The sequence below is a fragment of the Fulmarus glacialis genome, unplaced genomic scaffold (genome assembly GCF_000690835.1).
Source record: "Fulmarus glacialis isolate BGI_N327 unplaced genomic scaffold, ASM69083v1 scaffold38228, whole genome shotgun sequence".
In the NCBI taxonomy this organism is placed as follows: Eukaryota; Metazoa; Chordata; class Aves; order Procellariiformes; family Procellariidae; genus Fulmarus; species Fulmarus glacialis.
The window spans coordinates 8,837-36,524 of record NW_009226980.1 but is presented as its reverse complement, the minus strand read 5'-3'; the positions used below and the strand labels follow the sequence as shown (position 1 = coordinate 36,524).

Sequence of the window (27,688 nt, the reverse complement as noted above, 5' to 3'; positions counted from 1 at the left end):
TGGGGTGGGACACTTCTGCCGGGAAGGAAGAGGAGCTCTGCTCTTCCACTTCTCAGAGTAGTGCTTCATGGTTGGGAGGTACCAAATAACTCCCGTAAAATGCTGTCCCAGGTATGTTCTCCTTCACCCTGCCGATGGGACAGGAACTTTGGTATTTCTGCAAAATCCTTACTGTCTGTCTTGTCCAAAACTACAAAATAAACAATGCCAAGTCTATCCTGGAGAAGTTTCTTTGGGGGTCAGAAGGCCCAGAGGAGGTGCGGGAACAGGGTAAGCTTTTCCAGCTAGCTTTAGGGAGCCCCTTCCCCTTGAAAGTCTCACTCTCTAAAGCCCCTGCCCCTCATTTCAAGTTCATCAGCTGGATCATTTCACAGAGCTGTGTTATGTGACCCAGGAGTCACGGCAGCATCCAAGCAGAGAAGGCATTCACCTACCTTGGGAAGCCAGGCCAGGCTGTTATGACTTAAAATACCAGCAAAATATCTACCAGCATCTGTTCAAGTCCTCTGAAATGGCTGCAGCCAAATTCTCAAAGAGATGCAAGATTTTAAAACCTCCATAAGGTCTTTCAGTAGCAGGAGAGAACTCCAGAAATACGCATCCCTTCCTCACACCGTAGTATTTCTGTTGGCAAAGAAACAAACCCAACTGGGAAAAAAAGGCTCTCTGTTTTATTAACTGAAAGTACCATCAACCTGATGTTGGGGAAAGAACATCTCCACCGCATAGCCCAAGACACAGGTGAAAAGCAGATGCAAAGCTGGCTGAAGCAGGACTGATTTATCCCCTTTTTGGTTCTGCCTTCCTGAGCTCAGAGCTGAAGGTGCTTCTCCATCTGCTCCCTCAACTTGTATTTCTGAATCTGGAATCAAGTGCAGAGAGGAGGAGGAGAAGTAGAGACTCAGGCAGGAGACAGGACAGGAGGCCAGGGCTCCTGCCCTGCCCCAGCCCCTCTCTTACCTTGCCTGAGACAGTGAGCGGGTACTGACCCACGAACACAACATACCGCGGGATCTTGAAATGGGAGATCTGGGAAGAGAAAACCAACTGCTACGCAACCGGCTGGGAACAGTGTATCCTGCCCAGCTGGTACTACCCAAGTCAGGCCTGGATCCCCAGTTGTTCTAAACCCCTGCACTCTCATCTGCAAATCCCCAGCAGGTACTCAGTGTACTGGTCCAGCAGGGAACTGAATTACTGGGCTCAGAGGAGTGTTAGACCCACCTTCCCTTTGCAGAAAGCTTTAATCTCTTCCTCGGTGCAGTCCTGCCCAGCCCTCACTCGGATGCAGGCGCAGATCTCCTCTCCCATCCGCGAATCCTTCACACCAACCACCTGGTTGGGACAGAAGGACGGTGTGACCCCTGGGGACATCCCTCTCTTCCTGCAGGGTATGTGTACTGGAAAAATGGTGCGAGCCCTGACCCATATCACGGGATGCTGGAGTCGTGGTGTGGGGCTGTGTAAAGGCAGCTTGAGCTGCCTGACCATCCCACCGGTGCTTTCTACACAACATCAAGCCTTCCAGGAAGAACTTCCCAACCGTTTGCCAGAGGAAAGGTGACAGAGAAGGCTGGGCACCCAGACACCAGCACCTTCCTTTGGTTTTGCAGAGTCACTGGAGCGAGGGCTGAGTCAGACCAGCCAGGCAGCAGCTCATCATGGATGCAATATGGACCTGTCATCCCTCTGCATACCTCTGCTTCCCCAAAAAATGGGGCAACAGGTTTCACGACCAACAGGGAGACTTGGGAGGCTGCTTCAAGTGCTTTGGGATCTCCAGATGAAACAGTAGGAGAGGGATGAAATCGAATTAAAGGATTATTTGAAACCCTTATAATGGCAGATCGTAGTAGACCACTGCCTGTGATACCAGGAGATAGTCTCTCTCTCTAAAGTTTGCTCACACTATTTCACAAGAGTCCTACTGTCATTCCCCGCTTTGAACCAGTATCTTGAAATCCTAGAGACACGTCGATCCTTTTGAGTCCAGAGCAGTGACATAAAGCCCTAGAAACTACATAAACAGGGCTGGTTTGCAACCCATCTGCACTGGGACTGTTCCAAGGAGAGATGCTAGCCTGGCACAGGCACAACACTGACTAAATAAATGGTTTATTTATGGGGAAACTTGTCTGGCACAAAACCTGGAGGAGAACAATCCCAGCAGATTGGGAGCAGCTGCTCAATGCTGCAAATCATTGCTGTCTTGCAAAGGGGTGAAACTAAGTCTCACTCTTCATCTCCAGGGACTCGTTGGAGGAGTCTTTTCGGATTTAGGAGTTTCGTAATTAATTATCAGTAAAAACTGTCCCTCCAGACTGCTTTCCAAGTAAGAATTTCAGAGGGAGCTATGAAAGTGGACAGGCAGTTTAAAAACTGAAGAATGACAGTTACTACTTTGCAGACATGAAGCTGGTGCACGAGGGGATTGCCCGAACCGATGTGCCCCGTGGCAGGAGCTCTGCCTGCCCCTTCCCTGCCATGAGCCTCTCCCTCCCCCTCGCCAACCAATATTACACAAAAGGAGACGCTGAAAACAGGGGAAAACAACCAGGTCCCAAGCAGCAGTCCCAGTAGCTTTGTGTACAGGTTTTCCACCACAGGAACCGTTGCTGCTCACCCACCCCACCTGCCTCCCGCTCACCTGGACCTCCTCAACCTTGGGGTGGGTGTGGAGAAACTGCTCAAGTTCTGCTGGGTAGATGTTCTCTCCTCCCCGAATAATCATGTCCTTGCAACGGCCTATAATTTTGCAGTAGCCATGCTCATCCAGGCTCGCAAGGTCCCTGCAACGACACCACATTCCTTGTCCTGTCCTGGCTGGGTGGAAGAATGGCTGATGCTCCCACCCAGCCTGGTCTGGCGGCCAGGTCAGGGTATCTGGAGGGTAACAGCTGATACGCCACCTGAACACATGGAAGAGATCAAAGAGCTCCTGCTACAGCCAGACATTGCCATCGGCAGCGTCCACACAAACATCAGGGCTCGGGGGGAGCGACTCCTGCCCCTGCGGTGTACCCCCACAGCCCCTCCACCACACTAGTAGCATCTCCAGGGGCACTTGGCACCGAGGGGTCTGTGCTAAAAGCTGTTCCAAAGTTTCACGGAGAGATCAGACACGGAGGAGCAGGGCTGTTTCCAGACTCACCCCGTCTTGTACCACCTCTCAGCAGTGACAACTTCGCTCGTCTTGGTGGGGTCATCCCAGTAGCCCAGCATGACGCAATAGCCACGGATCTGAAGCTCCCCAGGAGTGTTCAGAGGCACAGACTTCCCTGTTTCTGGATCCACAATTTTTGCCTGCAATGGAAAAGAAGGGCTTAGTAGGGGATGTCTGAGCCAAATGTGATGGTATGCCCCAACTCCAGCACCAGACAGAGAGGACGGACTGAGGTCCTGGAGCAGGTGGGGAGGGTCATGGTCACCTCTGTGTGGGGAAAGACACATCCCACCGTCTCGGTTTTTCTGGTGATGCTGTCATTGGGGAATCCCATGAAGGTGGCAGGGCTGTTTTCTGTGGTCCCATAGGCAACCTGAAAACACAAGAGGAGAAACATGCCTCAAGGGGAAAGAGGACTGCACAGCTCCAGGCATGGGAAAGATGAAGCTAGTGATGACCACAGGGGAGAGTGGAGTGGGAGGAGGATGTTCTCACAAGTCATTCAGGTCACAGGCAAGCATCGCTCTCCTGGCCTGTGGACAGGGCTCTCCAGACACTCCTGCCAGAGAGTCCTGGAGAGCCAGGAGCTAAAGCAGCACTGCACCTGCCTGCCACAGCCTTCCTCACCTCCATCGCTGTGCTCCAGACCCCCACCACCCACGACACTTTGGGTGTCATGTACTTTTGACACCCCAACTACTTTTCTTGGAGGACCCCAGGGTTCACCCTCCTCTTTTTTAACCTATGTCCCTCCAACCCCTGTTGACTCCCTACCATCTCCACCAGACACTGATTTTGCCTTGGTGCCCTTACAGCCATCTACTCAAGGTGCTGAATTCACCTTGCATCTTCTACAGCTCAGGGCACATCGGGCGTTGCTTTGGAAAAAACTTGGAGCCAGCAGTGGGCTCCTGTGGGAGACCGCATGTCCCATGGCATGGCTGCTGGCTCCAGATCCTTTTGTGCAGACATCAGCTCCTGTAACCCTCGTAAAGGCATCACGAGGCTGCACAACGCTCGGCGCAGCTGCACTTACAGACTGAAAGCCTCACAGCAGGACAAAAGCTTCTCGCTGCTAAACCTCCCTCATTGCTAATCCCAATGGCAAGCTCTGAGTCACCTCAGCTGAAGGTCACTTCTCCTCAGAGGAAAATTCCAGCTCTTTATGCCCAACTCAGTGGCCTGCCGAGACAGCAGGAGATGGGCAGGAGGTGGCTCTGGGCAGCTCTGAGCTGCACCGACAGCACCGTTGCTGGAATTGCTGCTTCACCTCCAGCTCTTTGGGAGCTGCGTTTCAGTGGTGGGACATGCTGGAACACTGCTCTGGTCTCTCTAACCCACTCAGCATATCGTGTGTCATCAGGCAGGGTTTCTCTCCCACCCACTAATGTTACCGGTGGCTGCTTTGCTGGGAGAGTACGACTGGGAAAGGGCCAATGCGGACCAATCCTTTCTCCTCCACATCTTCATACTGACACGTGAGCAGCTCTGACCCACTGAACTGCAACAGGGCCCGACCATCTTCCTACAGCCTTGGCACCCAGACTTGGGTTGTGCCTTTAGAGCAAACGCCTAAGCTCCATCGCTGGCTGCAAGGGAACATCTGCACGGTCAGGGCTTCTGCACGGCGCTCACTGAACTCCAGGCACTGCGCCCAAAATTAATGAGGGGCTTTGCAAAGGACTATGATGAGGCATCCTGAAAAAACATGCATATATCCCGAATGAGCTGTACATAATACTGGTGGGAGCACTTGGCACTTTCTGCCACTCGGGGCTGCTGAAGGATCTCACGTTGGACACAGTCTGTCCTAACGGCTGATGCTCTTGTTTGACTACACCGGGGTCAGCATGAATCCGAGCTGGAGATTTGCAGGAGCCTCCTCTTAGCCAGGAATCTGGAGGAGATAGTCTTCAGGATGCTGCAGAGACCATCTGGTGCAAACTGTTCTGCTAGGAGCCTGGCAGCCCACAGGGAGCGACTGTAAATAGGCTTCTCCTACCAGACGCAATGATAGCTTCCCAGTCAGGGTGGAAACCTACAGCGCCTAATGCTCAGACAGGATTTCTCTCCCACCCACTAATACGAGTCCTGTGGCTGGATCAAATGACTGACAAGACACAAATCCAAGATCTTAAACACTTATTAAAAATCCCAGCGCCTTTGTTTTTTTGTTTTATTCTGCTGGATGAATTGCAATGTCGGTCCCAGGATCCCGGCCAAGCCCTGAGTCAACCCTTTCTGCCTCTCCGGGTCGCTCCAGCAGTTTAATTGGACACAGCAGCAGGCAGCTCCCTGGCAAGACGATGCTGCGGGTGCCGTGGCTCACCAGGCTCCTCTAGATGCCTGGCAGCGTGCCGTGTACCCCAAGCACTGGCTGTCCGTGCCTTGGCCGGCGGCTTGTCCCCATAAACACTCTCACACCCTCAGTAACGGGTTTCCCAACTCAGCCCAGTGAGCAACGCCGGTCTGAACCTCCAGCCTTCAGTCTGCTGCCTGATCGCTCCCTTCCCCTCCCAGCCTGCCTGCACCGGCACCGCTCCCTGCAGCCAGTCACTAGGATGTTGCTCCTGACCTTTCCAAGATAGCATTTCTCTCTTGGAATAATGTTTTCTCCATCTGCATGCCCAGAACCGAGGCAGTGGCTGAAGCAAGCCCTCGTGCCAGCGCTGCTGTCCTTCCTAACCCTCATCTGACACGTGGAGCATCCTCCAACGGTTCCATCGTCCCAGCCCAGCCGCAGCTCGTGATGCACGAGATGAAACAACGCTTCCACAAAACCTCATATACCAATTTAAGCCTGGAGATATCCACGAAGATTCATAGCTTTCAAGACCCAAAGGGACACTTAGCATCATCTAGGTTTGTCATCTGGTATAATTCAGTCCAGAAAACCTCACCCAATAATTTCTGCATCAGCTCCATAATTTCCACTGGAGCTATATCTTGTGTCAAAGCAAAGCTTTTCAGAGGCAAGGAGTCCAGCTCAGACCCTTGGCTTTGAGCGGAGCTACAGAGAATATAATTGACTGTAAAGACTTTTTTACTGTGAGGACCACAAGTGACCCCCCAATGCCCAGCACGCAGATCAGTCCTGCCTTCAGCAACGACAAGGACAGCTCCAAAACAAACTGCTGCCTAACTCCTACTGACAAGAGATTCATTCTTTGTGAATCCGAAGCCTCTGTCTAAACCAGGAATAAAAAGAACATCTTAGCAAAACTGTGTTTTTTAAAGCACATTTCAGAAACATTTCCTGCTAGCACTGTTTAAACACTGGCCACTGTGGAACAGGCAAAACAGCCTGAAGAAGGAAGCGTCTAAAAATTAAAAATAAAGTAAAAACAATCAGACTCCAGTCTCTTTAGTAAACATTTGGGAGGCAGACTGATCTGGTGGGGAGAGCGGGGACTCTGAAGACCCTGGGTTTTTCCCAACCATGCCACTTATTTACTGCATAACTTGGAACGAGTCGCATCAGCTCTCTGCTCCTCGGTTTTCCCCAGCATTCAACAGCAATAAAAATACCCACTTCCCTCCACATTCAACTGCTGCTGAAAGGCTGCGATGAAAAGGCTGGCTTCAGGACCACCAGTACCCCAAGTGGGGTTACACTGGGTGGGACTGGAGCAGAAGGTCAGGGCTGCAGGAGGGCTCAAGGTCCTTGGAGGAAACCCCCTCTGGACCTGAAACGATGCTCAGGGAAGATCTTCATGTCTCTCATCACCACCCTTTGGTTATGCCACGCTGGAGGATGATGGCAGGGCTTGAACCACCAAACTAAAACCTACAGAATTTGAGCTTTGCTGAAGACAATATTGGCCTCGGAAGAAAGAAGCAAATTGACCATGAAATCATAGGGATTTTCAGACTTCAAAGAAGGCATAATGGACAACAGAAAGCAGACTGGCAACCCAAGAGATGTGCTAAGGAACCTCTAAGAGACCCTTTGAACCCCTCTCAGTGTAATGTGCCGGATGGATCTAATTATCCCTAAACCCCTGCTGAGTTGTGTTGTCTGCCTCAGATATCCCCACCAAAGTCAACCCCAGCCCTTCCCTTCGCAGCCAGCTCCAAATGGTTCTCAACTGAGCAAGGATCTTCCCTCATCCAGCTGCTCTCTACCAAGATGGCCCTGAATTTTGCTGTCCTCTGGGGACATGTGTCTCCTCGCTTTGGAGATGAACCGCTATCCCAAATTGTATTGGAATATTCCTGAACCTTCAGGTCAACTTTGCTGCTGCAAAAAAACAACTTCTGATCACATCCAGCCTATGTCACACTGAGATTTCATTTCCTTCCCCAGCAACAGTACCATCTTTGTGTCAAAAACGTCAGGGCACAAACAAGCAGGTCTTGTAGGACAAACCTCTAAGGGTGGCCACCCTGTTGGCATTTCTCCCCACCCAGAGAGCTGCCAGACAGTCCCAGTTTGGATGGGGCTTAAAAAGTTCCCAAAAATATCAGGTGCCCAAAGCACCGTCTTTGTGTTGTAGCACGCAATGGCTTTGCCTCAGGAGGTGACCACTGCAAAAATGGCAACCCAGCTTGCCCGAGCCAGAAGACCGCCAGTGAAAATTAACCTCCTGTTATTGTACAGTCAGGACAAACCGCTCCTCATGGTCTGGAGTTAAAGCTGCCTCTCTTCTTTCCAGGCTGAGCAGAAGTCTTGAGGCTTGCAAGTATTTCCCCAGTCCTGCCAGCATTTCAGAAGCACTGCCCAGTGGCAACCAGCAAAGACATGTGCAGTTACTTACTGATCTATCCACAGCTTGATAAAAGGTCTTTGCTATGTAATTAACTCCATCCTCCCTGCTGCTGGGTGCCAATGCATTTAGAAAAGGTGAAATTAAAAGGAAAAAGTGAGAGGAAGCGTGCAGAAACAGAGTGTCTTGCATTGATGGAAAACCACTGGTTTGGGGCTACCTTTGAATGCTCAAAGCTGCTGGAGAAGGAAACTTGGCAAAAACCGAGGGGCAAAGGTAACATCCCCATGGATTTAGAGAGCTCAGCTCCTACCGAAGTCATGGCTGGAAGTCCAGGATCTTGTTGCTTCCATGCTGCATTTTAAATGTTCTCACAGCACATTCCCATAGCTTCTGTAGCTACTGTAACCACATACTCATCAGGCCCGGCCCAAAAATGAGGTGGGATGGGATGGGGAGGTCTCACTTTGGCCAAGGACAAGCAGGGAAGTTGTCACTGAGTGGAGCCGATTTTCCATTTTGAGAACAGGGGGCACTCATGGCTGGAGACCATTTGGGAAAGTCGGACGTCTTGCATGGATCGGTTGTGTTCTGCAAGGGAAGAAAGCTCCACTCTTCTTCAGAGCCTGCAAGAGCTGCAGAGAGGACAGCAGCCCTGGGCAAAGCAGCGGGCAGCTAGGAGATGCCCAGTGCCTTGCAGGGTGGACACGGCAGGGCTGGGGAGAGGCAGCAAGAACTGGGTGAGCTTCATAGGAGAGGCCAAGAGCATCATGCAGCAGCTGCTGGGATCAGACAGAAGGGAAGGGTGGGTGGACATCAATGGGGAGCCAAACTGGCAACGTATCAATGGGTGGAGGCCATGCTACAGTGGAAGAAAACCATTAGAAGGAAGGAGGTGCACCCAACACCACCTCCTGCAGCTCAACAGGCAGTCTGGGCCCCCACACCACAGTGAAGGGTACCCTTCACGCACGTCAAACAAACAATAACTCAGATCTGAACTCAGAGCCCCAGATGTCACTGTCACCGATGGGATACTTGCACATCACCGAAAGCCAGGGATTTCTCAGGTACTGCCTGGAAGAGGAGGGACCCTGGAGACCCTCTGGGGCTCCCCATGCCCACCTACAAGGGCTCCTCAAACACTGCCTGGAGGGTGCTCTGCGTTTGGGACAACTCCCCTGGGACACTGCAGAGCTTGCACCTCCTCCCACTCTGCTCCCTCCCCAGCACCCAGTGCCAGGCAGAGGCAGGGGCTCCGCTCCGCAAGGTCTGGTGCTGTGCGGGCTGCAAACGGGGACAGCACGTGCACCCCAGGGCACCTCCCCAAGCTGCCTGAGCCCTTGCGTCCAGCCTGGACCCCAAGGCCAGCTACACTGGTGCCACTTCAAGAAGGTGATTGCTAGCATGCACTGACATACAAAACTACATCTGCATCCCCTTAAACGCTACAGAATCAGGCTTAAGCGAGCAATGGAATATTTTAACATGGAGTAACACATGTGCAGCTGTCTTGATATGCCAGACTTGTCAGTAGTAACAAAAATAAAGATTAGACATGGAAAAGACCATCTCCAATGTTGTATCAAAACAACTCTGACCTGCAGCACCAAAGAAACACCCCAAATCTATATTTACACTGTTTCAAAAACTGTATTTATTTGCTTAGCCCACAAGACCTCCAAGAAGGAGAGGAGGGGAGTCCAGCATCTGCAAATTACCAGGCACTGGGAATGTTTGCAGAACTGTTAATCAATTAAGAAAGAGAGGATGGCAGGATAATCCTGCCTCTTCTGCGATGTCCTAGCAACACCAGTCCCAGGAGACCTGCAAGGTAGGGGCCTGGATGGGACCCAGCTCACTGCGGCATCGCACCATGGCAGAGGGAACACTGACACTGCTGCCATTGTCACCGCCAGACTGCGAGCCACCCGTGAGTGGGACCCAGGTGAGCTTTTGAGGACTGCTGGACATTTGCTGGCCAATCGAGGGCTGCAAAAACTGGTGCGGGAACATCAGACCCCGCCAGCAAGCAGCTCAAAACACAAACAGCCGGGACCCCAGGGGTGAGGTGCCAGCTGTGGCAGATGCCAACTGACTTCCGCCACAGGAATGCGCTCACCGAGGCATGGAAATAAAAAAAAACATTAGGGGAAAGAACTTCCTTTTATTCAACCTTTGTGCTTGGAGAAATGGAACTGAGAAGCAGACACCTTTCCCCCAGTAGCATTGCCCTGCTCCCACCCTACCATGGGACCAAAAATAACCCGGCATCCACCTAACCTCTGCTGCAGGCACCGGGCTGGCGGGGAGCCCTCAGGGTAGGGATAGCTTCCCACCTTGCACCAGCATCGTGGCAGCTACATCACAGCATCTTCACAAGGAAGCTATGGGTCTTACCCCTGCTCCAGCCACAGCACACACATCCCTGCAGGGAGAGTGTCCATGTCCCCAAAAATCTGCAGTCTCAGCCAGTAAAGAGATAAAGGGTAGAAGAAAGGGAAATTTATCCTCAGAGGAAGAAAGAAGCGAAGATGGTTTGAGGCAGTTTAACCTCTGAAAAGGGTCTTGTTCCAGAAATACACATGGGTGGGATGTATTTATGGATGGAGTTTGCAAGGCCCTCACCAGCTTTTTGCTCCAATCTGACCCACGCTGGCAGAAATCTCTGCAGAAGTGGTAAGCTGTTAGCTGGTATTTTTTGCAAGGGGATGGGAAAATCAAGTACAAACATCAGCTGCACTTGGGGAGGGAGCACGGATACGCTACCTAGCTTCCTAGCTTCAGTGTCCAGCAGAAACAGGCTGGATTTTAAATCTCACCCATCAGTTGCTCTTGCACAGTATAGCTGGTACGTAACTGCAGGAATTGTTCATCAAATGATTACAAGTAAGACTAAAGTGGCTGAACCTGCTCGGGGGGGCGGGGGCCAGAAATCAATCGGTGGATAGAAGATGGTGCTTCAGAGGTGAATTTTTTTCTTTTCCAATCATTTACCCAGCTCCCTGTCTAAGCTTTATGAGCAGCACACGCTTAAGGGGCACTCTCAGTCCTGATCAACCTGGGCAGGCAAAGAAGGAAAACACGGAGGGTTCTTCTGTCTACCTCCTCTTTCACTGTCTCAAAGATCCTGACCAAGTCACTCAAAGCGCTACTCCAGAGATCAAAGCATGTGCATGACCATTGCCGTGCCTACTGAATCAGGCATAAGCAAAAATACCATTGTTTTGATCAAAGAGTTTTAAATCCTACAGTAACTACAGTAGTGAGTCCTGCAGGAGGTCCCTCCAGCAGGAACCTGGAGCTCCTGTAGTTGGAGCATCTCTCTGGAGATGAGGCAGGAGAAGCACTTGGTGCTGAGGCGAGTGGCGAGGCCCCCGCTGCTCGACAGCAGGGCGTTGTACCTCAGGGCTGACAAACATTGGAAGCCTGACATGGCCTGGTTTGCACTGAGGTCCCACATTACATCATCATTCAGCCAACCCCATCTGCTCCACAGGCTCACCAGAACCTACATTCACACCCGAGAAGCCCCTTTTCTCCCCCAGATTAGTCGTGCAATGAAAACACCGTTCAGACTGACAGCTGCTGACCAGAGCATGGGCTGCCAGGCAGTTTGCATAACACCGTTCAGAGCATGCTCGGCGGCGCTGGCTAATTCCTCATTGCAACAATGGAAAAACCCAGAAATCTCGGTGAATAAGCCAGTCTGTGTCCTAAGTCAGCCCTTGGATTTCCTCCCTTTCTTGAGCCTGTCTCGCCTCTGCAAAAGCTCCGCTGGGGCTCTGCAGCCAGCCTCAGGAACAGAAATCTCAACAAGCTCACAGTTATGTGCTCGGCTCTCAGCTGTTTGCTGCAGCCAGGAACTGGCTGGAAATCAGTTCAAAATGTTCCACTTCCAAACCCCACCCCACAACCCCTGGATCTCTCTCTTCACACTCACAGAAGCAGGCGCTGGGGCTTTTAACTGCTTTGCTTTAGCCTTCTCTATTGGGAGAGCAAGGGACATCCCCTGCGTCATTAATTCACCTCTGCCACTGCTACCCCAAGACAGGAGCCATGGCAGACCCTAGTCCCAGCTCCAGCAGTGAATTCCTTACTCTGCTACCTCACCATCCCTTTACCAATGCCCACACCTTTCCCTGTCCACAGCTTTGTCTCAAGAGCCGCAGGCATTGCCTTCCACCTCATCTGAGCCGGGCATGGAGCAGGGCACCACTGTCCGGCATTTCATATCCACCACCCGTGCCCCACCGCTTCCCCACAGGCTCTGCCACTGCCCCATTCCTTCTTGGAAGGCAACAGCCACTGCTCCACAGTGCCATGTGCTGAGAAAAAAAACCTCACACACATCTCCCGACCATGACCATGGATGTGTCACACTCGACTGCTCATAGGAAAAGACGCAGCAGAAATAAAGACTATCTTTGCTCTCCCTTTGTTGGCCAACTCCTAGGTGCAGTCTAGATCTGGAAGTCTTCAACAAAAATTTTGCATTGCAAGAGCAACTACAGCGCTGTTGGCCTTTGGCATGACCCCGTATCGCTCCCATCTTCTCCCATCCCTGCTCAGGCACTCTCCTTTGAAATCAGCAAGACAAGACCCCTCAAAAACCTTCCTCTGTTGATAATAGGACAAGGTGCCTCTCCCCAGACCAGCCAAGGCTAAATACAGTCCAGGAGCCTGCTGAAAACTTCAGCACGAGGTGGCTGCGGAGCACAGCAGTGCTCCCTGCTATGCTGTTCAACCGAAAGAGGTTGTTTTTCCCCCCACTGATGAATCTGGGCCCCACTTGGCTCAGCAGGGACCAGAGAGGTTCCCCACAGAGCAGGTCTGCATTTGTTCTTCCTGACCATTTGCCTCCCTGTTGCAGAGAGGAAAACTACCTCTGCACAGTCGCTTCGGCAGCAGGGCCAGGCAGGACCGCAGACACTCCTCTGCCTGGTGCCAAGGGGTTAAGCTCACAGTAAGTTCCCAAAGCCAGTTGCTTCCAACTGGCTGCTGCCTGCGGTTTGTGGGAAGGGATTTTGCTTTTTAATAACATTATAAATAGGGCTGTGTTCAGCATGCTGTAAACCCAGTTACTCTCCCTCTCCCACCCATCTCCCTCCTCCTCCTCCTGCTTCTCTTCCCACCACACCAATTCCAGATCTGACCATGAATCGGCCAGGCTTCTTCCTCAGTGTCCTCAGCCTACTGGCATGTCTTGCCTCTATTGTGCAGGCATGTCCCCCGAGCTGCCACTGCCACGGTGGAGACCTGCAGCACGTCATCTGTGACAATGCGGGGTTGAAGAAGATCCCCAAGGTGCCTGAGCAAACACGGCTTCTCAACCTGCAGAAGAACAACTTTGCCGTCCTGCCGACCAATGGCTTTCGAGACTTGAAAAAGCTGGTGTCTCTGCACCTCCAGAGCTCACGGATCAAGGAGATCTCAACCGGAGCCTTCCGGGGGCTCAAGAGCCTGGTCTACCTCTATCTCACTGATAACCAGATCAGTGTCATAAAGCCAGGAGCCTTCGATGACCTGTCTGAGCTCACCTACCTGTACCTGGACCAGAACAAGATCCCAGACCTACCCAAAGGGCTCCTCTCCCCTCTTGTCAACCTCTTCATCCTGCACTTAGGCAGCAATAAAATCCGGGAGCTGAAACCAGGGGTCTTCAATGGGGCTAAAGACCTGCGCTGGCTCTTTCTCTCTGACAACTCCCTCACCAACCTCCTGCCTGGGGCTCTGGAGGATGTAGAAAACCTCGCTGTCCTCCACCTGGACAAGAACCAGCTGAGCAGCTACCCTGTGAATGCAATGAGTAAGCTGAGAGTGCTGGAGGAACTGAAGCTTTCTCATAACCCAATTGAGGTCATCCCTGATAATGCCTTCCAGTCCTTCGGGCGTTACCTGCAGACACTCAGCCTGGACAACATGAAACTGAAGAAGGTGAGTCTCTTTCCATTTATTCCAGATAAGAAACACAGAGCTTCTCCTTTACAAAGTCCTCAGTTTGCTGTCCCTCCCTTGCAGAGGAGAGGGGAGATGCAGGTCTGCAGGCTCTGCGGACAGCGAGGCACTGGCCAGCTGATAACACCCCTGACATGGCCCAAACAAGGGATGAGAGAGAGTACTCCACCCTTCTGTTGAGTTATTTTATGCAAAACCAAATTATCTGGAGCTGATCAAACTCCTTAGAAAGGCAGCACATTCCCTCCCAAGCTGGAGGTGACACCAGTCATTGAGAAAGGTATTTGGGGTGCTCCAGGACAATTAGCAACCTTCCATCATCCCAGACATAAGGTGTGGGATGAGAGGTGAGCGTCTGCCTCATACTCGAGGACTGAAGGGCACTGCCACCTTGCAGAGTTGAACTGCTCTGCCTCCTTCGTTCAGCCTGGGAACCTGTTGTAGGTTGGGAGGGGGAGACTCCTCGGGAGGGGCAGCGGTTTCTTATCCACGCCTTGCAGACAGGTAGGCATACGGACCTTCACCTTCACCTCCCCCCATGCCTCCCAACTTTACACGTTATAAAGAAAGGTTTGTTTATTGATGCCCTCTCAAAAGGAACTCTCGCAGCATCTTACAAAGGGGCCCTGTTCCCACTGGAGAGGAGGAGGGACATTCAGGTATCCCGAATGGCAAAACAGCCCCCTTCTTCTGTGAGAAAGCATGATCCATAGGCAGGGACTCACTTGGATTGGGACCTCTGCAATGTCAGGCAGTGCAAGAACAGAAACAAGCACAGTGCAAGAAGAGCAGCACCCTGCTGCAGCCTGATGTCCTAGATGCACCCAATGTGGCTGGAAAGGGAAGGTGCTGCAGGTGGAGCAGAACAGTTCTCCTTGGGATGACACTTTGCCAGGAAGCCCAAAGACAAAGGGCATCCAGGTAAGGCAGGCTAGGACTTATGATGATATGATGGAAGATATGATGAAAAAGAGAATTTCTTAGCAACAAAGAGCAACTCAGAGGGCTTCACAGGGATGAGCAGATCACCTGAAAGCTACCAGGAATAGAGCACACCGGAGTTTTCAAGAGGATATAGCATCCCAAAATGCTCAGAAACTGGAATTACAGCTTGCCCAGGTGGAGAACAACACCACCTAAAACAGCTTGGTAGCATTCACTCAGTACTTAAGCCCTTTTCCACTCTCAGCACTAACCTCTCTAGGATGGAAGTAAGCAAACTCAACACTTGAAAACAATCTATTGACCTCTCTAGGCAAGACCTTAGACTTAGTCACAGCACTTTTGTAGACTCACTTTTAAGGCACTTTCATCATGTGCAAGTCAAAAATTACAGCTTACATGTTTTACCAGCTGTAGAGATGTTAGTTATACGTTGAAAAAATTAGACTAACCCATGATGCTGGGGTGCTCCAGGGAATTAGGTGTCCTTGGATTGGCCAAAAAGCAAGGGTTAATAATTCTAGACAGCAAAAAATACTTTCTTCTTTTCAGTGACCACCTGTGGACGGGACCTTTAAAGGCTCTTCTGCAGCCAGATGCCTTCTTTCCTCCCCAACAGCCCAGTAAGACACCAGTTTACAGGATCAGCACTAACAGGGGTGGCTTCTGCAGCTTTAGGGCTTGCGTTCTTTTTCAGGAAAACAAAGCTCCCATCCCAGCTCAGAGTTTTCTCTTCAAATCCTCAAAGGCCACGTATCCAAACAGCCCACACGTGAACTTTGCACTGCTAGGAGTCATCTAATCAGAGAGGCCTCATGACCTAGGAAATCGCTACCAAATACTTTAAATGCCGCTGGCATCTTGACTGCAGCTCTTTCTTCTTCACAAAAATACTGTCCTTAGCTGTTCCCTGCATGGCTGCAAGATTTTCGAGCTGATCAAGTGCAAAACCATTCCACACGAAGCTATCCCAGCCTATATTGCACTTGAACAGAACAAAGAGAGCCCGCAGGCTGCTCTGCAGCTCCAGCACAGAGCTCCCCTTCCCCACCAGCATCATGGACCACAGCAGTCACCTGCAGGGCTGCGTCGCACGGGCCAGGACCCACCACGTACATCAACAAGAAACCAGGCCATGCAGATCCTGGAAGCTTTATGAACGCCCCTCTCTACGTATTTATTGCAAAATAAATTACATCAGCAACCCTCCATCTAAATAAGGGGAAAATCACCAGGTTTTTTACAAACGCATGCTCTGGCAGGCAGCGCAGCAGCTGTTACCAGCAGATGTGAACTCTTCTCATGGGGCTGGGAGAGCAATGAGCAGCTGAGACAGTACACCTCTGTCCAAACCAGAACGTGGCCAGGCTACCGCCCTGCTGCACGGTGTGCCAGCATCTCTCTGAGCAGCTCCACTATCAGCACAGTAAAACCAACCAAGGTCAGCTCGGTTTTGGACCACAGAGGCCAGCACCGCTGACTGTCCAACAGCTACAGTACTCTGGGAGTCTCTTAGCTAAGCTTTAATCCTATCCTATTGCTTAATTTGGAAGATGACAAAAGTTCACAGCTTAAAATAGTGCATTTCCTCTGACAAGCTTTTCAGCTTAGAGAGCTTGAACACACCCTGATGGTCCTGTCCGAACGCGAGCTTCTTGCCAGAAATGGGAGCACAGGTCCTTGACTGGGGGGTGGTTCTGGTAGACCTAGGTAGAACTAGACCTAGCTAGACTAGACCTCCTCTCCACCCTTTTAAGAAAGTTTTCCCCTGCTTTGAGAATGGGGAGAAACCGTTTGTCGTAGCCAAGAGGAGCTTTGTGCTTTGTCAATGACCTCTCTCCAGTTCATCACTGCCAAGGAAGTTTGTGTTGAGGGGTTTGGTTTCAAGAATAAACTTTCCAACCTGAGTAACCATGGGCTGAGAAAAGCCAGGGATGAGGTCTCAGGGAAGAGAGGAGAGGGCTGCAGGGAAGGGTTTACAGCTCCCCTCCTCTCTTTGGCAGCTTTTTTAAGGGAGGCTCTCCCTTAAGGCCTGCCCATTAATTGAGAAAAGACAAATCTTGCAGCATCCCTTGCAAACAACCCGCTGGAAATGAGAAAAAACGGAGGAGGTTGAGGTGCTGGAAACCTGCCTCTATTTCTACACTGCTCAGATGCCAAGTGTAACTTTCCACTCGGAGCCCCCGGGCACTGCCAAAGTCTACAGCCCCTTCAGACGCCACAAACACTCCCTCCTTCAGCCGTTCCAGAACAGGCAAGGCAACAGGCGCTGGGAGGATTTCCAGCCTTGGAAAGGAATACACCCAGAAAATATCTTCATTTAGAATGGAGAAGTATGGCTCAAAAATAAAGAGGGCTGCCAGACTTCACTTTATTTAGGGATGTGGCTGCAAAGACAATCCCACATGGATTTGGGACGTAGCTCTCTTCAGGCAGGCGACTCCATCACCCATGAGCCCACCAGCCTGATGCCTCTTTTAGGTGTCCAGAGCTTCCAGCGAGCCCGGACCTCCCTCCACTGCTCCTTCTCTTGCTCTTTCCATGCTTATGCCACTAAAAGTCTTGAAGAGGGGCACTCAGGTTTGAAGTCCCCTTGCCTAACTCAGTGTTCCTCACCAGAAACCTTTGTGCTTTAGTTTGCAGACAACGCGTTCACTGGCGTGACCATGCTGAAGACTGCTCACCTGGAGAACAACCGGCTCACCCAGCTGCCCCGCAACTTCCCCTTTGACAAAATGGAGACGCTGACGCTCTCGCAAAACGCCTGGCACTGCAACTGCCAGCTAGCACATCTGCGCAAGTACGACATCACGCACCCCTTCCCTCCCCACATTCCCTGGGGTCTCCTTGGGGGTCCCCCCAGGGAGGTGCCCCCCGAGCTGTGCCAGGCAAGAGGAGGCTGCTGAAGGCTGCTCAGCAGCTCTGTCTCCAGCCTGCCCTCTCTGTTCATGGTATGAGTGTTGTCCATGATGGTTTGTACCTCTTGTAAACTCCTGGTCTTCTTTCTCCCCATGTCCCAGGTGGCTGAAGGGCAATCGCACCCGCACCGAGGAGACCTGCTCTACACCCGCGCAGTACCGGGGGCAGTCCATCAAAGACACCCCAGCCCTCCGCACCTGCAAACTCCCCACCAAGAGGTCCAAGAAGGGAAGCCGACATTAAACACGTAAGATGGTTCATAGAGCCACTTCCTATTGGTAGCTTTTAATCTGACCTACAGCAAACCCTGATGCCACCAAAGGTACAGGGACTTTTGTCTCTGACTTCAATGACACTAGAGTTTGGCTCAAAACAGCTCATCCATTCACCCACCGACGCCTCTGCTCAGAGCTGCTCCATCTCCTGGCAATACTGGGCCCCATGGGCTGCCAAAGCAGAGAATCTGCCTGGAGTCAACCCTGTAAAACAAACACAGGGCTAAAGACAGGCCTAGGGCAGCAAGTAAGGGTGAAATGTGTAATTAAGTGTCAAAACAAGGGTGGCTTTAGCCCACTCTTACCCTGAGCTGGGATCACACATGCTTTACTTCTCTAACTGATTGGAGATGCTCAGCCTTTTGCCCTAGTAAAGGTCCTCTGAGTCTGGTCTGAACTCCAGGGCAGGACATTGCTGGGAAATCTGGCCCCAGGCTGCCCAGCCCGTATGAAAATAGATGTCTTCCATAAGAAGCAGTTCTCAGTCCAGCACCTGCCTTTTAGCAACTACAATTCCCATCCAAGACACTCAGGTATTTAAAAACAAGGGCTGATGCCTTCAAATGAGTGTCCCAGAAGAGGAAGGTTTGAGACAGCAAATATTCTTTGAATAAAGTGTTCTGGGCCAGAAGGTGATTCAGAGACAGGGCTGACTTTTCCTTGAGCAATGGAGCTTGCTGACATCTACCAATCCAAACACCAACTGTGAAAACCTAACACACAAACACCTTCCACAACTGGAAACTACCAAGAGTGTTAAATTCAGCGCACAGAGTAGCAAAAAAGCCACAACTGTCATCATTCCATCCCAAGCATTTTACTTTTCCCCACCCCAGGAATAGGTCTGGAGCTTGTACGGCTTCCAAAGGACTTTGGACGAGCCTGCAAGTTTGTAAGCTCTTAGGAAAGGGACCTTTGCTCATTTGTTAAGTAAAGTGCAGTGACCCTGCACTGCACTGTATGAACAAGGGTTGTCACTGTGCCCTTTCATAACAGAAAGGACGAGGCAGAAGCGTGAAGCCCAGCTATGGCCATTTGGTCCCCAGTTCACTAAGGATATGCATAACAGGATGGAGAAAGTAAATTTATGACCAAAATGTCAGGGATGATGCCAGCTGCTCCGCGCCTTCCTAAAGTGGCTATTTCTTTTCCAGTGCCAGAGGTTTTATGGATTAGAGATGGAAATACCAGTCATTCCATATAGGGCGGGTAAAGTTCCGCTCTAAGGACGGAAAAACTTCAGTTTCCTAAACCACAACATTTAAATGTATTCTATTTACAGGTCTGGCCCTTCTTAACCTTCTTCTCTCCCTGCCTGAACTCAATTCCAGTTCAGTCCTCCATTATAAGAGTAAGAAAACCATGACAATAATACCTGGTTTTTCTATAGCACCTTCCATGCAGCAATCTCAAACAAGTTTACAAGTGTTAGTGAAATAGAAAACTATTTATTCCAGTCTTGCAGAAGACAAAGCTCAGTACTTTTGCATGTCAGCGCCAAAATGCCGGCACACAAACCCACTCCAGTATGGTGAGCATGATTTTAAGGAATATGAAGTACCTCCGACTTCATCGTGCACCTCTTGAGAGCCAGGCAGCTTTCTCAGATGTCAGCTATGAGGGTCTGTATTTCAGGGGTGACCAGTGACTTGGGTCACTGACCACATTTCAGATGGAAAGCTGCTTGGCAGTTTCTAAAAATCTACCTGCCCTGTATTTTCAGAACCGGGGCACCAAAATAATTCATAACTCCTGAAAATTTTGCTCTTGGGTTTCTTCCTCTATGAAGGAAGTGCTCACTGACCATCAACGCTTTGGGTAAGATACTCAAGAGTCACACAGAGAGTTGGCAGAAGAGGTGAGAGACAGGACTAACCCATCTCCTCTACTGTGGGAACTCGTAATAGCTCCTAGACTCCTAACTCTTCACTTTCAAGTATAGGCTTCATTCACTCACTGTAAAAATAAACAGACAAATGCTAGAAGTTTACTGATCTGCTTGAAAAAACCCCTTAAACATGTGGCCTTCTCTCTTTTTTTCCCCTAGCAGGCCCCGGTATGGCCTGTCCTGGTGACCGGTCACTTCAACTATCAGAAAACTACTGAATTCTGAGTCCTTCCTTAAGCTTCTCCTACCTGTCAGAAAACATTTCTGATATATCCGAACACCTCCAGCCTCCTCCAAATCCCCGCTTCTCTGCTGATCACAGGATGGAATCCACCTTTTCAATCTTTTCCGACATCTATATATTTTTAAAGAGGCATTTTTAAAAACTAAACTATGCATGACCATACTAAGACAAGCTAACCTAGATCCTGCCGGTAAAACACAGTCATCTTTCCCAGAGGGAACACAACCCATGCCCCCGATCAACCAGTTGGTCGCTGTCTCTCCCCTTCCAGTGGAGTGGAAGCAAGTAGGAAGGTAGGAGCATCCCTCCCCCAGCTGCTTGATCAGGAAAATTGGTCTCAACCCATGCAAAGAGACTCCTCTGCCTTCCCACGGAGAGGATCCCTGCAGGCCAGGGCTGAGGGGGATAGGTGAAGCAATGCCCAAGAACCGGTGGCCCCGAGACCGAGCTGCCCTTTCACACCAAAAGGCAGCAATATCTCTAGGTTGGCCAGAGATCTTTTAAGTGAAGCAGTACTGGGAAACCCTGAAACTGAAGCCATCTGAAGACTGGATTCCCTCCCACTCTGTGGGGTATACCAAGATGCATGTATGTCCGAGAGAAGAAGGTGTGCACCGTGCAGCCTGGCTTGGGCACTCCTCTTCTCTCTGCCCATACTACAGAGGATCTAGCAGGACACCAGGATGACTGTGGTTTATTGTCACGGCTATTACAATACCACAGTTGCAACTTAACTGTGTTTTTTAATCCTAAAGAGTTATATAAATATATGTATATTTATTCCTCTGAACCTGAGTGTAAATGACCTTTAAGAGGACGAAAATTCCTCTGTCTCCTATATAGAAATCAAATTGTATATTTTCTTATGTACATCTTCTGTATAAAGCTCTTGCTGCAAAGATGAATTCAACAAGTCTTCCTGTGTCTGTCCGAGGGCTGGGGGATCAGAAGTAACATGAGACCGTGGTACAAATATAGACTTAATCCTCTTTATCCTATGGGCAGAGCAACTGTTTGGGAGGGTTTTATTATTTCTCTTTCTACAAAGCAGGAACATGTGACAGCTAATGAGTCCTGGGCACTTGCAGTAATGTCTGAAAATATTTTGTGAGGCCAAACTCAAGCCTACTGTAAAAATAGGTAGCTGTCACCTGACAGAGTCTGGGCAACGGCACCAGGGTGTCCCTGGCGTTTTCAGTTTGGTGTTAAGAGCATCACATCCAGGAAAAAACCCTGGCCGCCTCTGAGACGGCTCCAGGACAGATGTCCTGGGCTCCCCTGGTCCACGGCAGAGCACACAGCCGTCCCTGTCAAACCCTGGTGCTGGTGCAGTCCGGGTCTGCCAACAATAACATGCCTAATCTGACTCCCAGCCCCACGTGTTTATCCATCACAACAGCCTGCTTCCTCAGCATTTGCAAGCAGCGTGGCACCGAAGTTATTTCCTTTAAAGTAAAACAAAAAAGTCCTTTTTTGGCTCAGCCATTCACTCACAGGCACACACGTGCAGATGGCAAAATCTGCCAATGAAACAGGTCACCTGGAGTGCCATTGACCCCCTCGCTGGTAGCCTGTCCCCCTCCACACGCAGGACATGCTGATGCTCTTGCACAGACCAAGGGTACAGGGACATGCAATGGAGCAACAGCATGCATGGTCCAACACGTTCTGCCCTTCTGGCAACGCAATGCCTGGTTCTGCACGTGCCATTCCCGTGTTCAGACTCAAACGCATAGCATGCAACAAGGTTTTGTATATGCATGCAGTCCAGGATGGTGAAAGAAACCTGACAGCTCCACGGCAAGATGAACACATGCACCCACCCACACCGATACAAACCAGCAACGCCTCTTCCATAATCATTCGTCCTTGCAGCGTGTACAACAGAAGGGTTTATAAAAGCTTTGAAATGCACCAGCAGAAGCTCAGTTTACAACACTGAATGCAATGTCTTCTCTTCTTACAAAGCTTCCTCCCCAGACACCCCACCAGCAACCAGGCAGAACCCCCCTTCTTCCTCCCAGCCCCTCTACACCTTCACTCCTCTGCCTGGTCTCGCACCCACGGTCCCATCACGCCTGATCCCAGCAGTTCTGGCACCGCCAGGTACCGCTGCTGTGCAGAGATGCCCAAACTCAGGGTCTCACCACGACAAACACCACTTGTAGCTCTAGTCACAGCAACCACAACTCACCATGATCTCCGGCATGTGCATCTTGGTGATAATCATCTTCACAATCTCAGGGGGAACAGGAGAACCTGCAATGACTCCTGGGAGAAAGAGGAAAAGATTACCATCTTGGAAACCATCTATTTACTCTCAGGAGCGGTTCCTCAGAAGGTTCTGCACTCCCAGATTTAAATGCTGGCAAGACCTTTGGGATACACCGGTTCCTGTTAAAATACTTTCTATTTTTATGGATACAGGTCCTAGTTATTCTAGAAGCAAAGGCTACAGCAAGGCCAGTTTACCTGAATGAATTAAGGGTTGGCAGAGTTCACTCGTTAGGAAAATAAACTCTATAGCACAAACCTAGTCCAAGCTGCAGTTCCCAAAAAGGAAAGATTCAGAGCAGAAAGAGGCACAGATTTTTAGCAGGACAAACACTCCCATCAATCATCATCACCATAAAACCAAAAACATTTCCTCCTGCCCTGCACAGAGCAGCCCTTTTGGGAGAGGGCAGATCACGTTTTCACCTGTTCCACCCTAGGATGACAGAGCAAAAGAGCGGGGCAATATATAGGCTTTGCTGGGGAACAAGATGAGCCAGGATCATTTGTCAACATAGCAGAGATGATTAGGTAATCTGCTTAAATGTTTCTTTATGCTCCAGCACCATCTTCTCTCCATGCTATTATTGCCTCAAAAGCGCTGGTGGTCTCTGTGTTTCGGCTCAGCTATTTCCGAGGCTGTCTGTGACAAGAGAGGAAGCTCCAGCACACGTTATCACACCCTCTCCAGCATGTAGATGAATGACTTCAAAAACAGGCAGGAAACTTCAGGTCAGAGAAATCAGAGAGTAGCTCTGCTTTAGGGACTGCACCAGCCTAAAGCACATAAAGCATCTGCTGCCACACGGTGGTGGCTGGTGAGATGCAAGTTGAGCAAAATCAGGCTATTCCCGGTATCTTCCCTTGCAGATAGAACAAAAAGGTCCTTCCCTAGACTGCCTAAGATGAAAGAAGAGTCCTAAAAATATATAATTCTTGAAGGAAACCCCAAGGAAAGGGAATTAAATGCGTAGCATGAAATTAACAGTGAAACACAAGGCTCGTGCAACTGAACTCTTCCCTCCGGAAGAGCCATTTGCTTGCGAAGCTTAATACAGCCTCCCAGCAGGGAACCAGTAATATCCAGTTTCTTGGGATTTTTCCATTTGAGCTGTCAGACTTACCTCCCCGGAGAGTTGACAGGTTGTAGGAGTCAAAGTCTGGCTGGGAGAGCATGTCTATAAACATGGTTGGTGTGCCGTGTAGAAAGGAGCATCTTCAGGAAGGGGAGAGAAAAGGCAAAGGTGCAGAGCTGGAACCAGGGGCAGCCCCAGCTCAGCACCCCATCCCGCCCCGTCACGTGCAGGGCTGCAGAGCAGCAGCACGGAGGCAGGCACAGCAGATGTGCTGTTCATGAGTGCACATACACATACGTATGTATAAAAAAATATATACATGTATGTGTGTATTATGCAGACACAACGATAGCTCTTTTGTTTTACAAACTACACACGCAGAACAAGCTGGAAATGCAACTATCTCAGCAGCAGAGCTGGACTTGGAGAAGGAAGGCAGGTGGTTAGATGTAAAAACACACCAGCCATAGCAAACCAAGACACCACTACACTTTCCAGCCAAAGCCCTGCAGTGACCTGAAGGATCCCTTATTTTTGGGAAAAGAGAAGGGTGACAAACTTCCAAGCGCAGCTGAAAAGGCAGGATTTAGGCTCCTGAAGTGCCTGTGCAAGCATGTGCATGAGTAAACCTGCCTCTCCCACCATGGGAAGGAAGAGCTTGAGCAATGGCCTGACAGGTGAGACAAAGGAAGAAAGCACTGCCATGAGGCAATGAACTCCTCTGTAGCAAGACACAAACAAACTCTCACTTCTCGCGAGACACTGCCTCCAGGGCAGCCTTCCCCTCGAAACTTGGCGATGAGAAGATGCAGGAGGACCCGTGCAGAGCCATCACCATGCAGCCTCCTACCGACGTCAGGCAATGATAGAGGGGTGCAGGAAGGCCAACACGATAGTCCTAGAATCAAGCCAAAGACAACAGTGAGGAAAGGAGATCTTCCAGCCCATGACTAGCCCATCTCACTGCTGAAGAGCAAAGATCTGAACAGAGAAGTTTTCCCTGATTCACTGAAAATTTGCTGGAAATCTGACATTCATCTGTGTTCCCGTTAGGTGGAAACACAACACTGATACTTCCTGCCTTTAATAAAAATCAGTTTGAGAAGTTTTTTTAAGTCAAAATTTCATTCTCTAATTTTGCAATGTCTTTTCTTTGCTGCACTTTATGGTCTGGTATTGCTTACGCATTATTTTATGATATGCCAGAAGAGAATAGTGGTAGTGCTATGACAGGCATAAAATATGCAGGACTTGGCACATGCTATTAATTTTACTTTGTTTTTAAAAACACCAAAGTCTCTGAAGACTGATTGAAACAACCCATCTTCTTTCTGGATCAAAGCTGTTGTGTTAGAAATAACTACTTCAGAACTTCAAAAGAAAGTATTTGCCTTTAACAATTTTTAAAAGAAACTACAAATAGAAAGGTCATATCCTGATAAGAGTTACGAGACTGTATACATGACATGAAATGAAGTCATGTAAAACAAATTAAAACCTCATTCAATAGAATTCAAAGCTAACATCCAGAGTCTCGTAATTCTTTGAAATGAGTATTCACCAAAATGAAGTGCTTAATTTTTCCCCACAAAAAGGTATCTTTTTTCCCAAAAAAAACCTTTACTTGAAACTAAAATACAGTATCAATGAAACTCCATTGAAATGAAAAATGTTATGCATGAGTATCCCTCAATGTCATTTGCAGCAAAACACCCTGCCCTTCTGCCGAGCAAGCACCAACACTCTCCACACACGTGGTCTCTCTGTGGCAATGGAGACCACCCCCAGCTGTGTTCCCACCAAGACGCACCTGCTCTGTGATCCCCAGCCTCAGACCAAACAGATTGGCATTATTCACAATGTTCCTGTGAGAGAGGGTGGCTCCTTTGGGGCTTCCCGTTGTCCCCTGAAAGACACAAGGTATTATGCAATGATGGCACCTTTCCCAAGGATGAGTTTCACGGTGTGTGCTCTCAGGGGTGATTTCCCAGGCTGATTATGGGGTGCTCTTGCACTTCATTCTCCATTCAGACCTGGGAGACTTTATTTTCTTCTTTAACAGCATCTTTATCCCAAACCAAACAAAAAAATGGTCCAACTTCAGCTGGACAGAATTCACATGACACCCTCTCATCTCCATCAGCCCTTGAAAAAGGGCCAAGCAGCAAGAATGGAAGGAGCAACAGGAAATGCTAGAACATTTCCTCCATCCTACAGCAGAAGATGGAACCAGGGCTTGGTCTCAGAGGGCAAAAGGCAAAGGAAATAGGATGCTCAGCATCACACACATCTTTCCCTGTGTCCCCAGCAAGGAACCCAACTACGAGGCATGGAGCAGGCAGAAGCACCTACTGAAGTGAACTGGATGTTGATGGGCTCATTGCAGGAGAGGGTCCGCTGCACGGCTCTTAACTGCTTCATATGGCTGCTGTCCCCAGCCTGCATCACTTCATCCATGTGGAAGGTGCCAGGCAGCTTGGAGTCCACTGTGATGACAACGGATAAGTCAGGTAACCTAGTAGAAAGAAAAATACCATCAGCAATAACGAAGCAAGGAAAAACTGCCTAGATAGGCATACACTGGTGAGGGCAAAGCTCCAGGACAGCCCAACCCATTCTCTTCAGATGAGACCCTGTGCAGGTCCTTCTTCTGCTAAAGCCTGTGTTGTGCAGCTGAGAGGACACATGGCAGGACACAGCTATGAGGTCAGTGCAAAGACACCAGATGTTCCTAACTCACCTTTTGCTCTTTATTCCCCCTGGACTGGATTTTTCTAGCTCAGGACATGACTGCTTTAGAATATCGTAGTATTTCTGTGTTTTAAATTGAGTGGGAAACACCAGTGCCTTACAGCCAACCTGTGAAGGGAGACAGAAACTCATGAGAAGTCACATCGGGTTGATGTTCAGGACATGATAAAGAGCAGTCACCGCCATCATGGGAACGTGCACAGCCCTGTGACCCCACACAGCAAGCGTTAGCCATTAATGCCACACTGGGATTTTCTCCATGGCTTGTTTCTGTAAGCACAGATACAATGAACTCTCTCCAGATTAAACCCAGAGATCTTTAACACCTTCCTGCTACGAGCCATGGTGTGCAGCAGTTTAAAGATTCACTGAAGAGCATGACATAGGTCTTTGCACAGTGAGGGTACAGCAGCCACACTCCCAGGGCTGGGGACATGCCTCCAGCAGGCAGATTCACCGAGGGCAAGCGCAAATCGAGCCCTTACAGCTGTGTACTCATAAAACCCCCCAAGTGCAGGGCAGGGTGCTATTACTGTTCCTGTTATTGCACGGATCCACGCATGCAGCCAGTGCTTCGCTCCTCCCTGGCGTTCAGTTCATGACAGGCTGGTTGCTTCTTGCTGGGCAAGAGAGCAGAGCTGCAGCCTGAGGTTCCCTCTTCTCCCAGGACCAACACTCCTCATTACAAGCACAATGCAAGCAACTGATTTTTTCAGATTAGGGGTCCCAACGCTAACAAAAAGCCCAGTTCCAAAATATATTAAAAAAAAAAAAATTTCAATTGAGTGTATCTGAAATGAGGATGTTTGAGGAACTTTGGAAAAACAAGGAAACCTAAAGACTGCCTCTCAGGTCAAGCCAAGGTTTTGTTGTGGGTTTTTTTAAGGTGTTTCCTAAGATCTTTCCACCTCTTTTTAAAGTGTTAGCTATTTTGAAAACTAAAACATTTTTCATTCAACCTTTACATTTATATAATCCTGAAACAAAGTGCTTTAATTACTCCAGGAATTCCTATTTCTTTTTCAGCAGAGGAGATTTGCTGAATTTGACCCAGATTTGCAAACTACTTTCATCTTCCAAAAAACGCATTCTTGTCAAACAAACTATTTACATAAATTATTTACTCGGTTGTTTTCATTATTTTCCCAAGGTCCATGAAATAAGGAGACCGAGGCTACGCCAATAAATTATTTGTAAGTAGCCTCTGGGGTTTGTCAGAAGAGAAGACAAACATTTGCTCTATTTTCTGGAACAGCCTGCCCAGAACCCAGGGGACTGAGCCTATTCTGGGATGTTTTGGGCCTTTGTAACTTTTTACTATTAGTTCCTTCAAACTAGTATTCTGGTTGAACTAGTTTTGCAGAACAGACACACAGGAGGAAAGGACCCTGCAGGGCAGATGCTATATAAGCCCTCTAGTTGGGCATCTCCCACTTGGTCTCAGCCTGAATGGCAGCAGACCCTTCTTCACAGGACCTGTCATATAAGCGCT

The 27,688-nt window shown here is 49.7% G+C and overlaps 2 protein-coding genes across 3 annotated transcripts in view; one reads left to right on the top strand and one right to left on the bottom strand.

The window, feature by feature from the left end:
- Positions 1-499: 499 nt before the first annotated feature.
- Positions 500-27,688, bottom strand: part of ACSF2 (acyl-CoA synthetase family member 2) — a 31,649-nt gene continuing 4,460 nt past the window's right edge. The window contains exons 4-15 of the mRNA XM_009582991.1: positions 26,186-26,304; positions 25,798-25,960; positions 25,256-25,351; positions 24,195-24,343; positions 23,494-23,585; positions 22,290-22,366; positions 3,429-3,536; positions 3,152-3,303; positions 2,648-2,789; positions 1,225-1,335; positions 961-1,029; positions 500-862 (exon numbers count right to left, since the gene is read on the bottom strand). Of these exons, the coding sequence (XP_009581286.1) occupies positions 812-862; positions 961-1,029; positions 1,225-1,335; positions 2,648-2,789; positions 3,152-3,303; positions 3,429-3,536; positions 22,290-22,366; positions 23,494-23,585; positions 24,195-24,343; positions 25,256-25,351; positions 25,798-25,960; positions 26,186-26,304 (1,329 nt within the window). The 3' untranslated portion in view covers positions 500-811. The remainder of the gene's footprint in view (positions 863-960; positions 1,030-1,224; positions 1,336-2,647; positions 2,790-3,151; positions 3,304-3,428; positions 3,537-22,289; positions 22,367-23,493; positions 23,586-24,194; positions 24,344-25,255; positions 25,352-25,797; positions 25,961-26,185; positions 26,305-27,688) is intronic.
- CHAD (chondroadherin) lies at positions 13,027-21,000 on the top strand. Of its 2 annotated transcripts, none has more exons than XM_009582989.1 (4): positions 13,027-13,806; positions 17,406-17,569; positions 17,790-17,935; positions 20,014-21,000. In XM_009582989.1, exons 1-3 carry the CDS (start codon positions 13,027-13,029, stop codon positions 17,929-17,931), a joined length of 1,086 nt encoding a protein of 361 aa, XP_009581284.1. In that variant the 3' UTR covers positions 17,932-17,935; positions 20,014-21,000. The 2 variants fall into 2 exon arrangements, with proteins under 2 accessions (XP_009581284.1, XP_009581285.1); XM_009582990.1 differs by having other exon boundaries at positions 20,011-20,136.

Coding starts and splice junctions, on each gene's coding strand:
- CHAD (XM_009582989.1), top strand. CDS start 13,027: ATGAATCGGCCAGGCTTCTTCCTCAGTGTCCTCAGCCTACTGGCATGT. Junction 13,807..17,405: donor ACAACATGAAACTGAAGAAG/GTGAGTCTCTTT, acceptor TTTGTGCTTTAG/TTTGCAGACAACGCGTTCAC. Junction 17,570..17,789: donor CAGCTAGCACATCTGCGCAA/GTACGACATCAC, acceptor CCCATGTCCCAG/GTGGCTGAAGGGCAATCGCA.